At 38.0% G+C, this 18,717-nt stretch overlaps 1 protein-coding gene across 1 annotated transcript in view; it reads right to left on the bottom strand.

Moving 5' to 3' along the window:
- Window positions 1–2,683: 2,683 nt before the first annotated feature.
- TMEM182 (transmembrane protein 182) overlaps window positions 2,684–18,717 on the bottom strand; it is a 61,746-nt gene continuing 45,712 nt past the window's right edge. Inside the window, exon 5 of the mRNA XM_012740531.2 lies at window positions 2,684–17,156. Coding sequence (XP_012595985.2) covers window positions 16,936–17,156 — 221 coding nt within the window. The 3' untranslated portion in view covers window positions 2,684–16,935. The remainder of the gene's footprint in view (window positions 17,157–18,717) is intronic.

Here is an 18,717-nt window from a genome sequence, read left to right as displayed (position 1 = left end):
TTCCTGCCAGTGCAGGATGACTGTGTGCAATTTGGCAGATCTGTATCAGGCTATAAAAATTCTAAACTATTCAAAAAAAATTACCACATTGTATAAATTATGATAAAAAGTTTACCTTATTCCTGGGCAATTCTTGAGTGTAGTGAGGAAAAAAGGTAAGTCACTGAATAGCTTTCTCAAAACAATTACTATCCTATTTAGAATATATTTTCCAAGGTGAAAGTGTGGTTATTTTCCACTCAATGTGACAGCCTGTGCTTATTGTTATGCAAGAGTTGCCTTCCTGCATCTGATAATTTAAAATTTAGCACTGACCCCAGCTGTCCCTCAAATGATATTATAAATGTGCTTGCAATAGTTCCAACTTCTTCTGGCTTTTATTTAAGTGCTGGACTTGAGCACAGTTGTATATGATGCTGCCTTTGGCTCAGACATCCTATCCCCAATATCTTCATTCTTTAAGACTAAAGGCTGGAATGAAATGCTTCAAAGGCCTTCGAAGAAGGATATTCATGACACTGCACCTTTGTGAGTTGAGTGAGGCCTTTTTCAATCAGAATCATGAAATGATCATGATGCACCTATTTAAATTCCAGTAGAAATGGACAACAGCAACTACCAAACCACCAAAAATAGGAAGTAATTTCGGTGGATGAAATTTAGAGGAACATTGAGGAGAATTATTGAAATGAAAGAGTTAATCCATAGGCCAGAAATTCATCCCTGGAATATTTTAATCATGTACAAAGTGGAAACATAGCAGAATAAAGGATGTAGAAGATAAAATCCAGTGAGATGCCTGACTACTGCATCCATCAAGAATGGACATCCATCTGTCAGTCTGTCACACTGGGCATGGAGATACGAGAATGTGGTAATATGAAATATGTCAACGTTTCCCCTTTTTTTCTTGAGTTTTCTCTACTTGGCAAACACAACTCACCTTTATATAATACGTAAGAAAATGTAGTTCTTGTCCTATGAATAAAGAGCATTGTTGCAGGAACTATGCCCAGGCCTTCTTTACAAGCACTGTAGCAGCATACCACGTCTATAATAAGCCATGGTGGAAACCCACATTAAGAAGCACATCCTAAGAACTAGCAGTTCTGCATTTGACGTCCTTTCATCACTTCTTCTAACACGACTGCATGCTCATGCACATGTCCATATATACAAGCTGGACCCTGTTGATCTCTGTGTTTCAAAATTTCATTTGTCTGTTGGTTAAAACTTAGAATGTACTTCCCTAAAGCTCTGGTATTCCCAGCTTAGCCCACAAACTTCACGATCAGAGCTGGTATCACGTCCTTGACCACATTTATATACAGAATGCTCAAAACTCAAATGCCAGAAGCCCCATGGGTTCACATACCTGCAGTGCTTAATGCCAATAATCCAGTACTTCCGAATGAATACTGAGTCTCAAGCCCTAGAGCAAGCATGGTTATTTGTGTGAAATGTTGTAAAAAAATTGATTGTTTATTAAGTCTGAGTACTTTGGTATTGAAAAGAACAGATAAAGGTGTAAACACATTAAAACGGCAAAAATAATATGGCATCTCTAGGGTCACAACAAGGAATGGGGGACAGAGTAGAAATCAAATACACTGCAAGAGACATGAGCTCTTAGATAGAACTGTGTGAAACGTAAATTCTCGACAGATACAGCTTTCTGGATTCCTCGGTGGTATATAAGCAATAAAGGCATACTTCCTTCTACCCTTCAACTATTATTCTCACAGGTGATATGCACATTAACCTATTAGGGGAAAACTGACCTTAAATTTTCCTTTTTGTGTTGCCAAGAATGGGGATACACTCAATCTATTTTAATTCGGAGAGCTGGGTGGTCAAGTGAAATATACGAGGCAAGAACAAAAAGTCTCACAATAAGCCAAGAACAGGAAACAGAAAGCCCTAGGCTGCCTGGGTCTTGACAGTAGACGCAAGGAGTTCTGATGGCAAAAACCTCTGGGCCTCCTGACAGCCTCTGGCATCCAAGAGATCTCTTTACACTCTCCGTGTGGATGGCCTTCTGACCTGCTGGCAATAGCTACATGTGTTTCTTATGGTCTCTGTCCCCTAAGCCTTCTGCCCATGTATTGCTCATCACTGCATCTACTGTTCTCAAGGAGACTGTTGATGCATCCTCCTGTTTTCTATCTCTACTTTTAACAATACCTTATGATATGTCCCCAGTATAAACTGCTGTCAGGGCAGGAGATTGGGGAGAAAAAAGAAACACAGAGGAAAGGGGAAGGAAAAGAACTGGACTACTCCACCCTCCTCTGGACCTCGGATATTGGTCATAACTCATCAGTACTTGGGCAGGCTATCCATTGGCTGTCTTCGGGTCAGGTGTCCCACCCTGATGCAATCATTGTACTGACCACATGGCATATAAACTGGGGACCGGCTCCCTAGAAAGTATAACAGGAACGAAGTCTGTGACACTGTGACACTTTTTATTATGAAGTAACTATTACTATTTATTATGAAGTAATTAACACTTTTTATTATGAAGTAAATTTCAACAGAGCAATATAAATAAATAAAATCCAGTAATGTTCAGTGTAAATGAAGGAACTAGTACTACCTGGTTGGGAACAACAGCTACCCCATAACCTTATCCTTCCACTTAAGCTTCTCATGCTGGGAATAACTTGCTCATCAGTATATGTTTTTCTTTTTTTTTTTTTTTTTTTTGAGACAGAGTCTTGCTCTGTCACGCCAGGCTACAGTGCAGTGGTGTCATCATAGCTCACTGCAACCTCAAACTCTCAAACCCCTGAGCTCAAGCAATCCTCCTGTCACAGCCTCCCAAGTAGCTGGGACTACAGGTGCGTGCCACCACACCCAGCTAACTTTTCTATTTTTAGTAGAGATGGGGTCTTGTTCCTGCTCATGCTGGTCTGGAACTTCTGAGATCAAGCGATCCTCCCAGGCTCATCAGTATACCTTTTGAAGGCAGAACTCAGAATATTTGCTAACCTCTGCTCTGTCCCAACTCTTTAAAGGAACAATTATTTATTTCTTTATTTACCTAAATAATGATAAATGGACCACATAATATTTGCTTAATAAAAATATTCACGTAGTGCTCTATAGATCCCTTATCCTCTGGAAATTGTTTCTCAGGCAAATTCAGGCTAAAAGCTTAGCAGTACAGTCTTTTCAGATGTCACTCCTTAATTTCTCATTGTCCAGTTTCTCCTAAGTCATCAATACAAGTGGCCTTGCCAACACTTCAGGGTGACCCACACACTTCCCATAGTCATTCATTCCGCCAGCACCTATCGAGTGCCTGATGCAGCACAGCTCAGTGAGGAAACTTGGTCAGAGCAGCTTCACCATAAAAGAGAGGGGAAGACGCCAGGGCTCCAGCAACCTTGGGCAGACTGTCAGCGACACTTCCCTGATCTTGATGATCACGCGGAAGAGTTAACTACCATGACCGTGACAAGGTACTATGACCGACAGGTCATCTTGTACCAGAACCAGAAGAGACGTCAAAATCATAACCAGTTTTTCTGATGGATTTTTTTGCAAAGATAACATGCAATAAGCTGGTACCTGAGCTGGCTATGATGTTCAAGTACTCTAAATGACTATTTCCATCTCACAGATAGGAAAAAACAAGTACTGTCTTTCCTAACACTATGACATATATCAGCCACGAGTACACGCAGTGTCCCCATGCCCACTTTCCCTCAAGTGCAGACCCTTGAAAAATGCAAGGGTCAAGGGTACTGACACCCAGTGCAGTTGAAAATCCGCATATAAATCTTTACTCTACAAAAACTTAACTACTAATATCCTACTGTGGACCAGAACACCTTACAGATAACATAAAGAGTTGATTAACACATTTTGTATATGTATTTATATGTAATATTCTTGCAGTAAAGTAAGCTAGAGAAGAGAAACTATTATTAAGAAAATCATAAGGAACAGAAAATACATTTACTATTCATTAAGTGTAAATGAATCATAATAAAGGTCTTCATGCTTGTTGTCTTCATGTTGTAAAGGCGGCAGCGGAGGAGGAGGAGGAGGGGCTGGTCTTGTTGTCCCAGGAGTGGTGTAGGAGGAAGAGGTGGAGGAGGTGGAAAGAGAGGCAGGAGAGGCAGACACACTTGGTGTAATTTTCATTGAAGAAAATTCCTGTATAAATAAACCTAAGAAGTTAAACCTCTGCTGTTCAAGAGTCAACGGTACTAGCAATTCCATCCGTTTGTTCTGACAGGGGTTAACTCTGTTACACGGGATCTGAGACACATTTAGCACTCTTTGATCGCTCATTGCTTAGGGATTTGATTTCTCTTCCCTAGTTTATAGCTTCGGAGAGTCATATCTCCTAACCAAGCCATGTTCCAAAACATTTTTATTTCTCTAAACTTAAAACCACAAGTCACTGTTATCTAGTGTATGTATTAGCCAAATCTTTGTGGAAGTTGCTTGTCTGTCTTTCTTGAATATTCTGTGAAATTATAGCCTAGTGCATGATAAAAAGGTGAGGTTTACATCTGCTTTTCTCAACACTCAACACTCAACCACACTTCCAAATCTTGTCGTAGTTCTTAGGATGGAGGACGCACAAAGTACTTGGGTTCAAAGGAGTGAAAGGACGAGAGACCAAAGAAAAAAGAAGCTTGTCTTGGAGATGGTACAGAAACTCAGCCTGGAGGGCCTTGGAGCTAGAACTTTTCTGAAGCCATTCACAAATGCTGCATCTACCCTTGATAGGTCATTTCATTCCATTTAGCACTTTTTATTCTCCATGGTTTATAAGTTCTTAAGCAAATGTAGAAGGGAGAAAAAGCTAGCCTATCTGATAATACAGTATGTATCAGACTGACAATCTCCCTGAATTTCCCCAGTGGTGTGAGCAAGACACAGTTCCACAAAGAAATAATGCAAAAAGAAGGGGAAAAGATCATAGAGATCGCCCCTTCCCATCGAGTTTCAGAGAAAAGGACCTGAAGTTGATTTCTGTTTAGATCAGTGGTATACCAGTTGGAACATGGTGCCTGGCAATGCAGCACAGTAATATGATCTGTGCTATAAATAGCTGCCAAATAGCCATGTGGTGGCTGGCAGCACACTACGTGTTGTGATGAGAGCGATCTGTTTCAAAGGGAAGCCACATAACAAGAGGGCAAAAAAAAAAAAAAAAAAGCTGAGGTGCAGAGGAGCCGGTTTTCATTATCTTGCTGTTTCCATTTTTATATATTTAAATTTGAATTTTTTTTTTTTGGTTGGCCAACCATATTTGGAAACCCACCCAAGTAATTTCTGAAATGATTTCTCTTCTTCGGTGGTCTGTTTTCTCCAAAAGGGACATAGATTACCATTACCATCCCCTCCCTCAAGTTTTTCCGGCTCTCATAACACTCGTGCGCAATCCTAGACAAGCAGAGGCAGTGAGGTACGAGATGTTTCTAAGATGAGTGTGGGAATGAAAAAAAGAAAAAGAAAAAGAGAGAAATATTACTGAAAAAAAACTGTATCCAATGACCTCTGAATAGGAAGGTAAGAAATCTTGGATCATAAATAATAGAAACATGGTACAATAATTTAAAACTAGAAGAATAAGGAAAATACAATAGTAGATAACATTTATTGAGTACTTTGTGACAGACACTGTTTCAAACACATCCCATGAACATTTCACTGTCCCTGCCCTGTGGATGGGGGGGCACCGAGAGATTACATCATTGCTCAACATCACCTTGCCAGTGGTGGCACTGGGATCCCAGCCCTGGCTGCCTCTCTCTCCCCAGGGCCCTCTGTCTTAACCACAGTGCCCAGCCACCCTATTCAGCAGTGAGTAGAAACTTTGTTAAAAGCCAACTGTAGGCTAGATTTGCACTGGGGACTGTGCCCAGTTACATTGTTTGGAAGAAAGTGAAGAAACTGAGTAACTTGCTCTGAGGGCACACGGGTAGATTGTAGACACAGAAGCCACATGGCTGGACAGCCCTGTAAATACCGTGAGTAATGGCGCCAATAACAACACCAAGGAGCCCTTTCTACAGGCAGCACTTCTTTCTACATGGTGGACTTTCTACTTGGCTCTCAGAGTGGCACAGAACCATTCGAGAGGTTCAGATTCCCTATCCGCCTTGCACCAGATTCTAGCTCCCTGAGGTCACTGAGCAGGTCCAGGGAACTCGACATGCTGCTGCATCATTCCATGCAATGCCTCGCTTTGTGCAGTTGGGTTCTTTGTTCATCCAACTAATCCAACATGAAGCCCTAAGAAATTTTTCTGTTTTCACTCAACAATGTTCAAAACATATTCCCTCCACTATTAGGAAGAAAGCAGTTGGTGTCATAGAAAGAACACAGAGGTTCTAACACCTGGAAACCCACCGTCACCCCTCCCTAGCTGTGTGGCCTTAGGCAAGTAGCATATCCTCTCAGTCTCAGTTCTTTCAACTCTCCAAAGGGACTGACACCATCAGACCATGTAAGAAATGCTCAAAAAAAATCAGGGCTGTCACCATTGTGACTCTTGACTTTCGTTTAGTTGAAATTTAGAGAGTGCTTTTTATTTTCCTAATAAAATTTTTGACTCTAGTGGTAAAATTATGAGTGAAATTTGTTTCTTTCTTTTTGTTCCTGTGTACTTTCTGAATTATCTAATGAATATGTATTACTTTTGTAAAGAAAAACAGCTTAGAAAATTAAAAGATTGCTTTAACATCTTCTTTCCTGTCTTATTGTGTCTTTGTGTAGGAAATGACAGATCTTAGATACTTACTATGTGTTTTTCTGAGATCTTGATAGGTAGTGAAATTTTTGGCTCTGGGGCTCACTATTTCATTATTAAAACAACAATGTGATGAAGCAACCAGGTAAATTTGGAACATCTTGCTATCTATGAACAATTCTTGTGGACAGGTAAAATTATTAAAAATCATAAACTGTTGAAGTTGCTGAGATTAGTCAAAAACTACAGTACATGTATAGTTATAAAATGTAATCACTGATTGTGCTGGTAATCAGTTGGGCCAATTATATACAGAGTAGTAAAAAACACTCTTTTTCTATACCACCTCTTAAGAATAAACTCCTCTGTTTCCACTACTAATGAATTAAATGCAAGAATCTCTTAGAATCCAAATTGAGCCCATATTTAAAACCCTCTTTCTGATCGTTTTGCTTTATCAACCCTCTTTCATAAATTGTAATTTTCCTTTCATCATAGTGTATTTTCCTGGATCAAAAATGGACAACTTAAATAATACAGACAAGTCCAAATGCAGTAGTATCATGGCATGTCTTTTGATTGTCCTTAAATAGGAAGCTGAATATCCCCATTAAACCACTAGACAGCTTTCTAAGAGTCACTGGGATTCTTCTATTAATAGATAGTAATAAAACTAAAACAGTGTTGAGAACATGCTATTAAATGACATTTCTTCACTGTCTTTTTAATGCCTCATTTTAGTGGTTTTAAACATACTCATTTAAAAGTGAATCCATTTTTTATGGCTGAATAGTACTCCATCATATACATACACCACATTTTATTAATCCACTCATGAATTGATGGGCATTCAGGTTGATTCCACATTTTTACAATTGTAAATTGTACTGTAATAACATTCTAATGCAAGTATCTTTTCAATAATATGACTTTTTCCATTTAGGTAAACACCCAGAAGTGGGATTGCTGGATCAAATGGTAGGTCTATTTTAGTTCTTTGAGGAACCTCCATACTATTTTCCATAAAGGTTGCACTAGTTTGCAGTCCCACCAACAGTGTATAAGTGTTCCTTTCTCTCCTCTTCCACACCAGCATCTATTATTTTGGGACTTTGGGATAAAAGCCATTCTCACTGGGGTCAGATGATATCTCATTGTGGTTTTGATTTGCATTTCTCTAATCATTAGTGATAAGCATTTTTTTGTGTGTTTGTTGACCATTAATCTATCTTCTTTTGAAAAGCTTCTGTTCATGTCTTTTTCCCACTTTTTAGTGGGGTTGTTTGATGTTTTCTTGCTGATTTGCTCGAGTTCTTCGTAGATTCTGGTTATTAGCCCTTTATTGGATGTATAGCATGTTAATATTTTCTCCCATTCTGTAGGTTGTCTGTTTGCTCTGTTGATTGTTTCCTTGGCTATGCAGAGGCTTTTTATTTATATTTGTTGTTGCCCTGATTGCCCTTGGGGTCTTCTTCATAAATTCTTTTCCTAGGCTGATATCTAAAAGAGTTTTCCCAACATTTTCTTCTAGAATTGTTATGGTTTCTTGTCTTATATTTAAGTCTGTTATCCATCTTGGATTAATTTTTGTGAGTGGTGAGAGATATGCATCCTATTTCAGTCTTCTACATGTGCATAACTAATTTTCCCAGAATCATTTATTAAATAGGGATTCTTTTCCCCCAGTGTGTATTGCTGTTTACTTGTCACAGATCAGATGGCAATATGTGGCTGGTTTTATCTCTGTTTTGTTCCATTGGTCTATGTATCTGTTTTTATGCCAGTACCATGCTGTTTTGGTTAATATAGCCATGTAGTATAGTTTGAAGTCTGGTAATGTGATGCCTCCAGATTTGTTCTTTTTGGTAAATATTGTTTTAGCTATTCAGTCTCTTTTCTGGTTCCAAATGAAGCATAGAATTATTTTTTCTAGATATGTGAAAAATGATGTTGGTATTTTAGTGGAGATTGCATTGAATCTATAAATCACTTTGGGTAGTATGGAAATTTTAACAATGATGATTCTGCTGATCCGCGAGCATGATATGTTTTTCCATTTGTTTACATCATCTGCAAATTTCTTTCTCAGTGATTCATAGTTCTCTTTGTAGAAATCTTTCACCTCCTTGGTTAAATATATTTCTAGGTAACTGGTACCTTTGCAACAACCTGGATGGAACTGGAGACCATTCTCCTAATTGAAGTATCACAAGAATGGAAAAACAAACACCACATGTACTCATTATTAAATTGGAACTAACCAGTCAGCACTAATGTGCACAGATGGAAGTAAAACTCAACAGAAATCATGCAGGTGGGAGAGGAAGAAGGGGATGGGTGAAATTATACCTGATGGATACAATGTACACTATCTGGGTAATGGGGACACTTATAACTTTGACTCAGCAGTACAAAAGCAATCCATATATGTAACTAAAACATTTGTAGCCCAGTAATATTCTGAAATTTAAAAAAAGTGAATCCAAGCATGCTCTGTTGAGGATGCATTATGTGCTATTTTCTTTCAGTGAATGGGACTCTTTAAAAAAGAAAAAGACTGTAATCTAGTGTTGAGAACATGCTATTGAAATACATTTATTCACTTCTTTTCTAAGAAAAAGGCCCTAATACTATCATAAATAAATAAGAAGTTTCCTTCTCAAACACTTGTCTAGAGAAGCAGGCCAGGGAATATTTAACTTCACTAGCAAGATGGAATCTTCTAGATATACACTCACATCCTAACAGACTGAGACTGCAGTCATATTCTATTAGTACTCAGAATTTTAACAGACCTATCCTTCAGCTATGTTGACTCCATGAGATCTTATTTATGTGCTTTGCAGATAAGCAATGACAAGTATTGCATTTGACCTATAAAATGTGATTTGCCAGACTTTTTGTAACCCCAACACCTAATGCCAGAACTAGCACATGGTAAATATACAATAGGGGTTTTGTTTGTTTTTGCTTGTTTGTTTTTTGTCAAACTGAATTTAATGAGTGTGGTCTACATTTTGGGTATTTTCAAACATGTGACGTCCTTTCAGGTGAGTCTGGTAGAACCTTCCTTCCTCACACATGTTGGCATATTCTGCTCTCATCTTGGTCCTTTCCCACATAATCAACTTCTCTGCACAAAATAATTTTCAGAATACATGCACTTGCTCTTATTTTCCCAGGTTTTAAGAATGTTCTCTTTTGACCCCATAGTATCTTCTACCTAGATCCACACTCTTTACTCCCCTTCAACAACAGCCTGCTTTTAGAGGTTGCACAAACTTTTTCCATTTTCTTACCTCCTCTTAATCCTCAAACCAATCAAATCTGACTTCTGTTCCCACCACTGTGCTAAAACTCTGTCATCGCTGTAGCCAACAACCTCAAAGCTTCAACCTCCGATGGCCACCTTTCTTTCCCTGCCTCACTCATCCTCTCAGCAGCATTGGAAAAGATCAAACCTCAGTCTCTGCTCAACACATACTCCCCCTGGGCTTCCTTGATATCACTTCATCATCCATCCTTCCGTATGTATTGCTGGTGTTTCTACAGGCTCAGTCTTCTACTCTTCCACATGTTGGGTTCTCAGTGCAGCGAGTTACTCGCTCTAGCTATCCTCGCAAGTGGTCTCATCTTTCTGGTGGCTTTGCTTTTTGTGAATCCTGAATGTGCCACTCCAGCTCAGATTGCTCCTCTGAGTTCTTAACTGCTAACTCAAGCGCCTGCCAGGGTTTCAATGTGGACATGTTGCACCCATTTCAAACATGATGCCATGAACATGAACCATGGATTCCTCTCTCCTCCAAGTCTGTTGCCATCTTGTCTTCCAAACCTAGTCTTCTCCTTCTACCCATTTGCTTAAGCTGGAAATTTGAGTCATTCTTGATTTTCTCCTCTCCCCATCCCATAGCCAATCCACAGAAAGTCCCTTCAATTTTATCTCTCAGAATAAATATAATGGACAGCGGGGGATGACTGAGCCCTTTGCACTTCTCCAGCTTCATCACAAACCTCTCGTCTTCAAGGCCCAGCCATGCTAGCTGCCTTGCATTTCTAGCACATGTCAGCTTCTTTTCCACTTTCAGGCCTTTCTTCCACTTGCTTCCACTTTTCACCCAGAGAGCCCCTTCATATCTTCTATGTATCAGAATACTCAGAATTCTTTCCTTGGAAAGAGCTTCTCTTATTACCCAACAAGTGGGGTTTTATCTCTCATTATGGCTTGTATACTTTTCTTTAGAGGATATGTCACAATTTATAAATTCATAGTTATCTTCTGTTCACTGTTTGTTCTCTATACCCCTTCTTTGAATCCTAGTTTGAAGAATAAAAAAAACATGTCTGTTTTATTTAGTAACATGTATCCAATATCTAGCACCATTTGTGACACATAGCATATACGCAATTACTGATTGTTGAATCAGCTAGCAAATATTTTAGATGAAGAACCTAATGCCAGAACTAGTACATGGTCAATATACAATAGGGGTTTTGTTTGTTTTTGCTTGTTTGTTTTTTGTCAAACTGAATTTAATGAGTGTGGTCTACATTTTGGGTATTTGTCAAAGGGAGGTGGTATAGTTTGTCAAACTATAAGTTTAAAATTCAGGATTGAAATTCACCTCCTCCCCAGACACAGGTTCATCACCTTCCCCACCACACCGTAACAGTCTCCCTATAGGGAAGCCAAATAAGGAGTTCAGAGGGAACCAAATGGCTTAGGGATTGAAAGAAGAATAAATCTACAAAGGCATACTGCATTAGAAAGAAATTATTTTGGCCCCCAAAATTTATAACTATTAAATAAATATTTATCATCAGTTATCGATTTCTGGATGGTACTCAACAGATGTTCAAAGACATGGCCATTGCCATTGAGTATTCATAGGGAATGTGACCAGTCCATTGCCCACGTGTCATCACACATGCTGTGGATCTGAGAAAGAGAAGGCCACAATGGCACTTACTGTTGTTTTTTCACCCTTCACTCACCACCAGGACAGGCATGCAATAGCACGAAGATGAAATGTGCCCTCCTTTTCAGCAAACCTTAAGAGAGGCATGGCTGAGATAGATATTTGGATATGTGTATATGCACATATAATATAATGTGGGCATTTCTTATACGTATGCATGTATACATTATAATATACAAAATATTTTTATAAGTACACACATATGAGTATATATGTATATTCAAACATATATATGTATATATATATGCAGGTTTATCTAAATCCATATATAATATGCATATATACCACAGATGTGTATATATATATATATAAATATGCATGCATAGGTATGCAGATATAGGTTCACACTCATATATACCTGCAAACAGATTAATCCAACTCTCTACTTCATGCATCTCCTCGATATTTATATATACCCACAAAAGTCTTGAGAAATATTTCCCTTGTGTTTTTGAGGGGTGAAGACAATATATCAATATTTTTTATAGTGTCTTTTTGTGTATGCTAGATCAAAACATGAGGCCATATGCATTATTATTTACACATCACTGCTTTTTAGTCTATGTTGTTTAAATATCTATTCATTTAGATAGTTTTTAATGTCAATACTATCTGCAAGCCTTGGTGAATTTTTTAACATAGGTAGGCACTCTTTAGAATTAATGGGGAAAAATGCTAAGGAAATAAAAGGAATTGTCATACAAAGGGAAAACTATGCTATGCTTTCAGTGAATTATGTCACCATAACTCCTGCACTCCAGAAGAATGAGAATATGAACATCTTTGCTGTGTGTGCACTTATTTTATCCCAGGGAGACCGCTCCCCCCAACCCCTGCAAATCATCTACATAATACTCAGAATAAGTACAGGATACCAATTACTCCAACCACGCTTATTTCATAAAACCAGTTTAAACCAGCCCTGTCATTTGTGTGAACTAAGAAAACCATCATCACTTGAAGAATCCCAAATTGTTCTGATTTCGTTACATATATAGATATTTTATAGGTAAATTATATAGAGAATCTATTTATATAGAGATCAATTTATCTAGGTAGACAGAATTAAATAGAATTATTAGATGTACCATATGATTCTTTATATTCAGAAGTGGATCATTCCACAAAGATCAACCCTCCAATTACCATTTCAATTTTTCAGGCACAGCTACAAACTGGGGGGGGGGGGTGAGGGACAGGGAGGGAATGACCTTTAAAAAACTGGAGTGGCCTCTTGGTGCATTCCCATTCCCTATTCACCCATGTTTTCTCTGGCAGGACCCATATGCACAGGCTGGCCCAGGCTGGTCTTATTATTCCCGAAGATAAAGCTCCTAGCACTTGCTGTGGGGAACCACCTCAAACTCTAAACTGCAACTGGATGTTTTTCTTTCTTTCCTTATTTCCCTCCTAACCAGATTAGATGTTCCTTTGCTTAGCTTGTTATAACTTATAATATGAAAGATATTAACTTTTCCCCTCAACACTTGGTTGATAACACACCTAAGGTACGGTCACCCTGAATTCTTGCTGGAAGTCTTCCACCTCCACCTGATCATCACTGAGGAAATGTTTCCATATATTTAACTCCTTCAGACAATCAGTAAAAATTTAGTTTTCTATTTCATCTCTTTTTCATGAGACCTCATTCCTGGTGAAGTCCCACAGAAACAAAATCTGGTTTTGATTTTGCCTGTTAATATTTTTTTCCATGTAACCCCTGCACTGTGGGTCTTTGGACAATTCTACACACCTGCGGATTGGTGTCCAGCCAGCTTTGCTAGAATCCCATGTTTGCCTGACTCTTCGGACTTTCTAAGTCTCTTTCTAAGTCCAATGTAGTTTACTTTCATGCAAATATAAATCAAAATATGTGTTGACCTGAATCAGGTGAGTAAAATAGTCAAAGTAGCATCAGGGAAACACAACCACAGTATAATGCTATCTCCCAAGAGAAACTGATTTTAAAAATTTGTTTAGCTCAAATATATTGGTTTATAGGATTCAATTTATCTATTTCTACCCAAACTTACAATACACATACATGCTAACATATATAAACATATACACAGACATGCACCCATATATGTTGATGATAGACACATAGATAGATGATAAGTAGATAAATGGATAATTACCAAATACTGATACCTCCTCTACCATGTTTTTATAAGTAGATTTGATAACTGAATTTAGTAAATATATTTAATATATCAGTAATAAAAATGACCAAATGACCACTAAATGCACACTCAATAGTATTTTTTTGGAAAGCCTGACCATCAACCCCCAAGTTGGACACCATCCATGAGCCCAGTATAGTTTTCCCAGATAGTTTCAACATATGTGCTATCGGCCACCTGAGTGAACTAAACCAATTGAACAAATACAATGTGGAGAAATCACAGCTTTCACCAGAAATCCAAGGGCATAACTCACTGCCCTCTTTTATTTTTTTTTTTTTTTTTTTTTTTTTTTTTTTGAGACAGAGTCTCGCTTTGTTGTCCAGGCTAGAGTGAGTGCCGTGGCGTCAGCCTAGCTCACAGCAACCTCAAACTCCTGGGCTCCAGTGATCCTTCTGCCTCAGCCTCCCGAGTAGCTGGGACTACAGGCATGCGCCACTATGCCCGGCTAATTTTTTTTTTTTTTATATATATATCAGTTGGCCAATTAATTTCTTTCTATTTATAGTAGAGACGGGGTCTCGCTCTTGCTCAGGCTGGTTTTGAACTCCTGACCTTGAGCAATCCGCCCGCCTCGGCCTCCCAAGAGCTAGGATTACAGGCGTGAGCCACAGCGCCCGGCCACACTGCCCTCTTTATTCAATCTTTCAAGAAGTGTCACTGAAAAGATAGCTTATTTGTTAAGTTAAAACCTTATGATGCAAAATCAACACTTTAAAAAAAGACTTTAACACTATTTGAGTGCTTCTGAAAATTCATCAACACACCCAATAAAGAAATAAACAAAGCATAGACATTTAGCAACATAGCATCTCAAATCAGATATAAGGCTATTACAATAACACACTGCATATCTCTGCTATTTTTAAGAATATTTTACCCATTAACATAGCAAACACAACTCACCTTCATTCCTTCTGAGGATTGCTGGTAAACTGATCAAGAAATAATTAATATGATTGATGAATTGCAGCTATAAAATATTTCCAAAATGTAGATCTGTGTAAAAGTGTCACAAACATCAGCCATTCAGCCAACTGTCATATGATAAATACATGGTAGCTGCATAAGTGTATTAGAAAATGAGAGTAACCATCTGAAATGTATAAATATTCCAACCTTTACTGAAGGCAGCTTGTATGTGAAATTTAAATGGCATACAGTACACCAGAAAAGCTCCATTCCAAAGTTCTACAAAAAAGAATTGTATTTACAGATGACATGAACTAATCAAATACACCCAGTATCATCTGGAAAACTTAATGGCATGCCATAAGTTAATATCACAGTCAATATGCATAACAGAACCCATAATTATTTTTCTAATAATCAAGCCAAAAGCAAAAAATAAAAAGTAAATGAAGCAATATAAAAATAAAACGGGAAAAAGACAAAGGGAAGTACCACAAAAACGTTTATGATATCATTGAAATGACTTGAGGAACCAGTTAAACCCTTGAAGATTTTTATTATTATTATGAATACAGGCAAGTCCTGTCACTAAAATGCCCTTGTGATTCTGTAGATACCATAGACTGTTGCTATTCCTCTAAAGCTCTCTCCCATTAAAACAAAGCTTAATGGGAAAGTACAAGATGTGCAAAGAGGACTGGGGCAATCTCCCCATCATCGCAGGAAGCACAGGACAGAGAGCAAGAGTTCATCTACCCCAGAGCATCTTCTAGGTGTGACTCCTTTGCCTGTGAGTCATGCCTTACAACAGCTGCAGAAAAACTGTGCCTCCAACCAAGCTCCCACGCCATGCCATTTCTCTCTTCCCTCACTAACCCCAAACTCTCCATGATGGAAACTTCCAGAATGCCATTACAACCTAAGCCTCTCAGATGGATTTGATTTCAATCAACATTCGTGCCAAATGAACATCTTTGATATGCAAAATGTCTGTGATAGTGAATAATAAAGAATTATTTTTCCCCAGAAAAACTTTTCTTACAGGAGGTTAAAAAAAATAGCAGATCTTTAAATGTTAATATACCTATTGTAAAGATGAAGAAATTGAGGGACAATAGTTAAGGGAATCAAATGATCAGAAGAATTGAAACCCATAAAATCTTGGGGAAAGTTAATATTTCATGGTATTAATAAAGTGAGGCCATTATAATGCTCAGATGGAAGTACTTTGAAAGTTTATAGCTAAAGACTATTAAAAGCATGTTTCATCAATAAATTTTAACATGCTGAGCATGTTACTAATATAGTTTTTAATGGGAATTTTAGAATATCAAATAGAATTATGTACTAAGCTAAGGTGCTTGGTTTTTACATATTTTAAACCATATTACATTATATAATTAACTCACTTTAAGTTCATAAAAATTCAATCTGCTTTATACATAATTTGGTTTACAGATTTGCTACTTTTAAATATAGTTTAAAGTTTACGTAAGCATGTATGACTAAGTGAATAACATTAGGTAACCAAACTACTGTTTGAATGAAAGCAGAGTAAGTACATGATCTTAGTTTTGTTTGTTGTGGTCCATTTTAACTGGTGACTACACGGCTCTCTAGCAGAACAACTGCTGTCTATTTTTAAATTAATCATTTGCTCACAGGAGCCAGTGAATGCATACATGGATATGTATGTGTGTGAAGAAGGAAATGAAATGAAACCTCTGCCAACATTTGTTTTCCATTCTTAATTATTCTCCAAAGATTTTTTTTTTTTTTAATTAGCAGACACGAACACTAAGAAGGAGGTGTTACGCGAAACCTAGATTTGCCCCATGTGATGGTGTTATCCTATTATCAAGGCTTTGCAACCTGCATGAACATGTTCCAGGGAAGGGAGACCCATTTCGCAATGTCCTAAAGAACTAGGTCCTTGACAGCATTTAGACAAGATGAAGACCTGCTGGTGTCTGGAGAGATTCTAGGACCTTCTTATCAGAGGAAATCACAAGTGAAATGGTTCAATCAAATAGCAACTACAAAGTTATATCAATTAATTCTATGCTGGGATCATTGAAATAAAGTGGAAAAAAAAGTATGCTCTGTTTAAAAATCTCTCAAGAAAATACTTGTGGCAACAGTTGATTTAGTGATGTATCTGAATATGCCGTCCAACAACTAGAAATAGTAATCCAGCCAGCAAAGAAAAAAATATCCCAGCTGGGGCCAGAAAAAATGACCAGCCGTATAGAACAGAAGGGGTGAAATCCAAGCAGTCTTTCATTTTCATGTTTCTGTAGCTTTCCATGTCAGCCACCGCCTGGACCCAGATGACATACAGCATCACCACCAGGGAAAACAGGATGCCTGGGAAAGAGAAAAGAAAAAAACCTTCAGCCTTTCTGAAGATGTTTTCTCAAGAGCGCTGCACTAAACCAATCATTTGCCTGATGATAAGCCTCTAAGAATATATTTCTAGCTAAATCAAATACTTTACACCAGACCCTTTATTATGTGCTTTATAAACATGTCATTTATCTTTCACTTTCAAAGCATCAAAAAGGAGGATGACAGCAGCATAAGAACAACAGCAACCGCTGATGTGTATTTATTCTGTGCTCACTGTGTGCCAGGCACTGTATTAGGTGCTCGTGAACACCAGAATCAAACATCCCAGCCCTTGTAGAGATTATTTTCTAACATTTATTCATTTTTCTTACTGTGTGTTTGGCTTGCGATGAGCACTGTAATATATTATTTCTTTCAATGTATGTTCTACAATAAACCAAAAATAGGTAGTAATCTTTTCCCCCTGTTGTAAGTACACACAGGCACAGTTAGTGGTTTTCAGCACTGATTTTCAGCTTGGTTCTTTCTGCCTCTTGTTATACCATTATATTCCAGCCGATTAGTGTTGCAACTGATATGGCTATAAAAATAGAAGCCAAGGTAAGCACCAGACAAGAACAGAGATGAAAGCACTGAACCAACATAGAAGAACATACATGATTTTTCAAAACTGAAATATGTGTACTGAAGATTGATTATGGCAAAAAAATGCTCTTTTCAATAAATGAAACAGGGGATTGATGATAAAAGATTTTATGGACTATAAAACCACAGGTTTGAGATCAAGAACTTTATTAGGCAAAGAATGGGAAGGGAAAAGGAAGGAGGAAAAGAAAAGACGAAGGAAGTGAGGGAGGAAGAAAAAAAAGGAAGGAAGGAAGGGAAGAGAGGAAGGGAGGGAAGGCGGGAAAAGAAATAAATGCCAAACCACTAAGTAGAAGGCATCATCACAATTTATCAACAATTCCAATGTAGCTATAAACAGTTCAAAAATACCGTTAGAATTAGAAAAAGAATTACAGTGTTGGATCCTTGACCTTAACAAGTGGTATGACAGAAAAGCTTTGTGAATTCTGACATTTGAGACTACAGCTAAGTGTGTACTTTTCCAGGTACCTGTTACTGTAATTACCAGAAGAGAAGGATGCAGCTTTGCCGAGGGGCAGGCCTCATTCAGAGATTCCACCAAGCTGAATCACTAGTAAGTGGCAGGCTCCACACACAAACCACACAGCCTTAGTAATTCAAATTTGTTCCAAAGCAAAATATACTCGAGGGCACTTGCTCTTTGTCCAAAAGTTCAATCCAAACATGCCAAAGATCTATTACACTGGTTGAATTAACGAGCTGAACCATTAGGTATAGAATTTCCATAACCTAAATACTAGTATGTCAGAAAGGTAAACACCAATGCTGAGACTAGGAGCAGAGTCTGGAGCCTAACAGGCAGAAAAGAGAAGATTCAAAAGACCCAGCACGCCAGTTGTGCTCCTAACAGTATTTAGCATGCCCCTCTCTCTCGGGCCATCAGTTTATAAAAATCTTGAGAAGTAAACACAAAAGAATAAGGGCTGATAAA

The sequence above is a fragment of the Microcebus murinus genome, chromosome 3 (assembly GCF_040939455.1).
Source record: "Microcebus murinus isolate Inina chromosome 3, M.murinus_Inina_mat1.0, whole genome shotgun sequence".
Classification (NCBI taxonomy): domain Eukaryota; kingdom Metazoa; phylum Chordata; class Mammalia; order Primates; family Cheirogaleidae; genus Microcebus; species Microcebus murinus.
Note: the sequence above shows the minus strand (reverse complement) of the source record. Positions and strands in the feature narration are given on the sequence as shown.